The sequence below is a fragment of the Anastrepha obliqua genome, chromosome 4 (genome assembly GCF_027943255.1).
Source record: "Anastrepha obliqua isolate idAnaObli1 chromosome 4, idAnaObli1_1.0, whole genome shotgun sequence".
NCBI classification, from domain to species: Eukaryota; Metazoa; Arthropoda; class Insecta; order Diptera; family Tephritidae; genus Anastrepha; species Anastrepha obliqua.
The window spans coordinates 50,327,631-50,333,871 of NC_072895.1; the positions used below are offsets into that span (position 1 = coordinate 50,327,631).

The 6,241-nt window shown below is 37.4% G+C and overlaps 1 protein-coding gene across 1 annotated transcript; it reads right to left on the reverse strand.

Annotated features, from left to right (window-relative positions):
- Positions 1-2,153: 2,153 nt before the first annotated feature.
- On the reverse strand, positions 2,154-2,995 carry LOC129244131 (uncharacterized). Its single transcript, XM_054881747.1, has 3 exons — positions 2,942-2,995; positions 2,524-2,859; positions 2,154-2,444 (listed from the first exon to the last, which is right to left on the reverse strand). Exons 1-3 carry the CDS (start codon positions 2,993-2,995, stop codon positions 2,154-2,156), a joined length of 681 nt encoding a protein of 226 aa, XP_054737722.1.
- Between the last annotated feature and the right edge of the window lie 3,246 nt (positions 2,996-6,241).

The window sequence follows — 6,241 nt, forward strand, 5'->3', positions numbered from 1 at the left end:
TTTGAACGATATTGTTTTTTATCCATAAATGACAATGTTCAATCTTCAAAATAAAACAAAAGGTTTGAAAAAATATTGATTAGTTATTTTTTTTTATAGCCGATTCAAAAAATTGTAACTATTTTATTCCATTGGTTTAATTAATAAAGACTTTTACCTCCGGAGCTGTTGTAAAGTGATCATATGATAAATTGTTTCGATCGATCAAAAATGTGCCGCCGTCAAATGCGTTACATAGCCTAATTATTTAAAAAGCAGAGTATTCAGAAAATTTTACTGAATAGGTGCTGCTGGTGTCGTATAGTTCCGATAAATCGAGTTTTTTGTCCGCCTTGGGCCAGAATATACGTGCAGGTATATTAGTTTGGAAAAAAAGAAATCCATTATTTTTGCGTACAATTTTTGATCAAATTCTTTAAAAGTATTTTATGTGCGATCTTCAGCTGCTGGGCTATGCTACGACTACTAACATTCCAGCCAGCTTTGATTATTTTTTTGATTTTATCGACATCAAAAATGGATGAATGGAATCGACGAAACCAAAATTGCATCATTTTAACAGTATCACCACCATTAACCTCATTAACATTTTCAGCGACCTGGCTTACATTTTCGGCTTTATCAAAGAAATCTGTAAATTTATCGAATTTTCTCTTTGTTGACTTCCATTGTTAACACCTTGTAACTTACAACTGAATGAAACAAATAATAGACAACAAATGGATTTTTGTTTAGTATAAAATGTCACCTTGACAACGGACCTAAACTTTAAATTGTGTGATGAATAGTTTACGAGATATCGAGCACTACAGCTATCTACGAGAAAATAATGGATTTCCCCAAACTAAAGTATTAGTTACGCCAGAATAGTTAAATAGGTGTACAGAAAATAGAGCCGTTAACTGACGCTGTGGTCAACAAATTAAAATACTATTGCCGATGTCGAACTCACGAAATGTGTTAAGAACACATTCCGTAGCGATTGAGTAAGACGACTACTAGGATATAAGTTTAGTTAAATTACGGTGGTTTCCATGCTCTGTGAAGGTGAACCCCTCAGGCTTGATGCTCCTAGTTTATATTCTAATTCTTCCTCTAATTCCCTATTTGGAGAATCAACTACGTCTCTCTAATAAGTGATGAATTATTGTGAATGAATTCGGATTCTAGATTTGCCAGGCACTCTAAGAAGTAAAAGTTTAGGCAACGATGTCGCATTCTAGCGAGAGTGAGACAACGTCAGAGGGAGACGGGAGAGGGTTCTCCTCCTCATTTCTGTAGCTGTGCCAGAAGTCATTAGAGGAAAACCCAATACTCTGTCATATGTTCCCCGATATGATACCAACAACCATACAATGGAAGGCTGGTATAGATTAGTGAAGGAGCTATTTCTGTATTCATTTCATCAAGGACAGCCCTTTTCATTATTTCACAAGTAGGATGTGTGATACATGCGCGATGTAGACCAATCTGATCCAGAGCTTGTTTGAGTATAAAGGAATGCCCGCACACTGCAAAGAGTTGACTGATTGGAAATCAGTTCACCTCCTAACCAGCTCATCTGCCGTACAATTTCCAGAAATATTTATGTATCCATGGACGAAGTTAACGTATATGGTGCACCACTTAGCCTTTCTCATGTAAAATTATTTTTAATTCAATTGCCACTTTTTATCAGTTCTTCTCAAATGGACGGATCCTTGATCCACAGAGCAGTATATTTTATAGCTTTTGAACTATATAAATATATAGCTTATCTTAAAGCAGACTGCAATGGTAAGATACAGCTGTAGCACTTCTGGATGGAGGCCACTGTCAGCCTTATTATTTAGTTTTAAATGGTTAATGAAGACAATCACTGACCCTGCGTCAAGACCTTTAATGTTTTTTCTGGGACTCGTGTGGAAAAATTATTTTCGCAAAAGTATCGTAGAGCAGTGCAGTCTAACGCCCTTGAAATAAAATTAAAATGAGAATCGAAATTTAAGCAATTTATCCCAATATTTTATTTCAAATTCTTTTCACTCTCTGCATCCTTTATACACTCGTAAAATTTGCTCCTGAACATTTTCTAGAATTCGTTTTTTTTTTTCGTTTTTTAGTGCACGAATATAGTACTATATAATTTGATTCGTAATTTACGCAGAAATACTTCAGGCTACGCTGGAAACAGTCGTAGTGCTGGCATCTGGGCTAACTGAGCTGGAAGCTGAGGTAGTTGCATTGGTTGAAACAGCAGTGCTAGTACTAGATGGCAATCCATAAAGCATGCATTCGTTTAATTCCTCATAGGTTTCCGAAGTCTGCACTACATAAGTGTGTTCGACATCATGAGTGCATAAATCCTCGGTATTCTTGATTTCTTGTAAACCAGTTTTGAATGAAAATGCTGCATTAGAAACGCTATCCGACAGCGAGTAGATAGCAGTAACATCAGCAGATGACTAAATGAGTGAGGAATAGTTAAATTGAAATAATCAATAATCAAATTAACAATGAATAGTTTCACTTGAACACACTTACCGCTGTTGCATAACAATTGAAGAAGTCCATAGTATCGTTGTCCCTGTTGCAAGTGGTGAAGGCACTACAAATGGCAGCGGTGTTATTCACAAATGACACCCGATTTTCAGCAGCCCTTGCGGTGAGATTAGCAGTAGATGTATCGGCTTTAGTAATGCATTGCTGATACTGTACCGAGAAGTTGTTTGAAATTTGATTTAAAATTGGCAAATAATAACTGAAACATTCGGAAGTGTATTCGGGATTCGAAGAAGCACTCAAAGAATTTGTGGCAGCCAATTTGTTGAGTATGTGATTGTCAGCGTGGGCCTTGACAAAGGCAATCAGGGGATTAGCCTATCAAGTAAGGAGTATGTGAAAATATATGCGTATATATATATATGTCTATACGCCAGAATTCAGCCCAATTTTCACTTACCACTGCGACGCCAATAAATGCCAAGGCTATGAATATTAAGGGGGCGGTCTTCATTATGTGTCGTTATTACTTTGAATTCTTCAAATCGAATGAGAGCCCCAATACCAAAGGTTTCTTTTTATACTACTCGCAATCTACATACGTAAGTACATGTGAAATTTTTTTCAGTAATTAAGTAATTTCACTAATTTCATGTATATATAGTAGTTATGATTGAGTGGCTGGAAGTATATTTTTACCTAACAAAAATTCAAAAAATACAAAAAATTTGTGCATTGGAATTATTGGGGAATTTTGGCAGACACCGTCAAAGCAAGAAGCATAGTTCGTATATAAATTCAAAAGAGATAAGTGATTTAAAAAAATACAGACATACTTCAAATGTCTACATGTCAGTCATTCCATGTTAAATGATCCAAATACGAGGGGTGCCTTTTATATGTCGGGATTAGAGAACAAAAACAAATTCTAACCATCGAAAATCACTTTATTGTTTTTCAAAATATACTCCATGAAGATCTATACACTTTTGCATGCGTTTGAACCAATTGTCGAAGCACTTTTGCCACTCTGAATGAGGTACCTCCAAAACATGCATTCTGAATGCCGCAACCGCTTCTTCAGGTGTCGGAAAAACGTTGACCTCTCAGTTTGTTTTTTACGTACGGGAATTAGAAGAAGTCATTCGGTACCAAGTCAGGACTATACGGCGGATGACCCATTAATTCGATGTTTTGGGTTCTCAAAAATGCAGTTGTTTGAGCCGATGTGTGAGAGTTCGCATTGTCCTGGTGAAGAGTGATCCGTCTTTGGCGATTGGTTTTCCTAATTTCTTGGAAGACAACTGGCAAACAAATGGTTGTGTACCACTCAGAATTTACTGTTCTGCGTTGTTCTAGTGGTACGGTTGCGACATGTCCAGTTTTTCCGAAAAAACAGGCGACCATTTGCTTGGAAGTGCTTCGTGCGCGAACAACTTTTGTTGGATTTGGCTCATCTTGAAACACCCATACAGTCGACTGCTGTTTACTTTCGGGCTCATACGCGTAAATCCATGATGCATCGCCTGTCACGATGTCATAGATGTGTTTCGAAGCCCCGCGATCGTATTTTTTGAGCATTTCCTTCGAGCAATCGACACGAGCCTTTTTTTGAGCGATTGACAAATTGTGTGGGATCCAACGCGAACAAATTTTTTTGACAGTCAAATGTTTATGCAATATTGAATGTATGCTGGTCCCACTAATGCCTAAGATTGTCTCAATCTCACGATAGGTCACATAACGATCCTGCAATATCAGTTCGCGCACAGCATCAATGGTTTTCGGAACAACCACTGATTTTGGACGACCTTCACGAAATTCGTCTTGGAGTGAACTACGACCACGATTGAATCCACCATACCATCTATAAACACTAGTCCTTGATGGAGCTTCATCGCCAAAAAAATGAATTAAGTTCATCCATGCAATGTTGCTGAGTTAATCCACGCCGAAAGTTGTAAAAAATAATCGCACGATTCACGATTTAATTCCATTTTTGGACCGAGATGAATCTTTTAAGTTACTGTAAACAACACAAATAGCGCTGGTATTTCAAAACGTTCTGAGTACGTAAAAGCCAAAAAATGTCAAACTTTGCGATACAGCTGTCAATTGCCAGATTGCAACAGTGTTGCCAAATCCTAAAATATAAAAGGCACCCCTCGTAGTGTGGACATTGACGTGAATTTTTCTGAAAATTAGTTTATATGTATGTAAATTGGATATTAGATATTTAATGTTGGATATACCACATTGGATATTGAATTGGATATAATAAGTAGTAAACTGAAAAAATTTTTAAAAAGGTAATAATGTAGAGAATTTTTCGCAGATTTTTTCAAGTTAAATATCTTTGGATATTTTAATAGATACACAATTGCTTTATTTTATAAAAATAAAAACATAGCATTGACTTGACTTAAGCAAAGTTTCAAAACAAAAAATTTATGAGATTAAAAGTTTGTGTGGAGCCCGTTTCTCCAGAAGTCCCTTGCGGTGATCATCGCAAGTCCTTGGAGATTTATCTAAATCAATCGGACAAGAGAAATTAGTTTTATTTATAAATAATCTTGTGCCTGATCGAAGCTTTTTTCAGGAAATATTTTTCAGATTTTCGAGAAAAAAAACGGAAATTAATTGTGCTGGGAGCAGCACCTGATTTACAGGATATAGTTTAATTTTAGGTTAATTGTATAGTTTTAATATAAAATAAATTGTTTAAAAAAATTCAAATTGTGAAAAAAAACAATCAGGCATGAGTTGTTTATGTTCTTCAAAAGCAGTGTAAATTTAAATGAAATCTACCAAGCGTTTTTTAAGTTACAGTGATCACCAGTTCAAAAAACATAGATTTGAGAGAAACGCATTTAAAGTTTTGCTATCGATTTAAGTAGAGTTATACGGATTATTTAATTACTTACACTATGCAATCTATTCCTGGGCCATATAATAGTTCTTCTGCCGTCATATATATATATATATATAATTGGCGCATACACCCTTTTTGGGTGTTTGGCCGAGCTCCTCCTCCTCCTGTGGTGTGCGTCTTGATGTTATTCTACAAATGGAGGGACCTACAGTTTCGAGCCGACTCCGAACGGCAGATATTTTTATGAGGAGCTTTTTCATAGCAGAAATACACTCGGAGGTTTGCCATTGACTGACGAGGGGCGACCGCTATTAGAAAAATGTTTTTCCTAATTTTGGAGTTTCACCGAGATTCGAACCAACGTTTTCTCTGTGAATTCCGAATGGTAGTCGCGCACCAACCCATTCGGCTACGGCGGCCGCCGTCATAGCAGCTTCCCAAATATCGATTTGCTGTTGCCTACCTTCTCGAGTGTTATCGTTAGCGCGTTTATCTGCCACTGTCGAACGCTCCGGAGCGCCCGAGCGCCCTTTGTAAATTGTTGACTATTTGATATTCTCTCGCTTCTATTTGATATTCCCTTTACTTTTTGATATTCCCTTTACGAGAACTCCGAACTGGCAGTGCGGGCGTAAGGCAAGGTTGACCCCTGTTGTTCGTTCTCTTCGTCGTCGTTCTAGACGACGACGTTATGAGCCAATTGACTATGCACAAAAGAGGCATCGTATTTCATCGGAGTTTCGCCAGACATCTTGAGGACCTGGACATCGCCAATGACATCTGCCTCCAGACAGACTAGTTATGCTAGCACGCACTGCCGGACTGGAGGCCAACATCGCCAAGTCCAAAGCTATGAGGGTCAACCACAATAAGGCAAAACCAATAATG

Bases quoted from the DNA above. Each gene is read 5' to 3' on its own strand.
- LOC129244131 (XM_054881747.1), bottom strand. From the start codon at position 2,995: ATGAAGACCGCCCCCTTAATATTCATAGCCTTGGCATTTATTGGCGTC. The intron at 2,860-2,941 runs GTAAGTGAAAAT...CTTACTTGATAG, and splicing joins CATTTATTGGCGTCGCAGTG to GCTAATCCCCTGATTGCCTT. The intron at 2,445-2,523 runs GTAAGTGTGTTC...TCACTCATTTAG, and splicing joins TCAATTGTTATGCAACAGCG to TCATCTGCTGATGTTACTGC.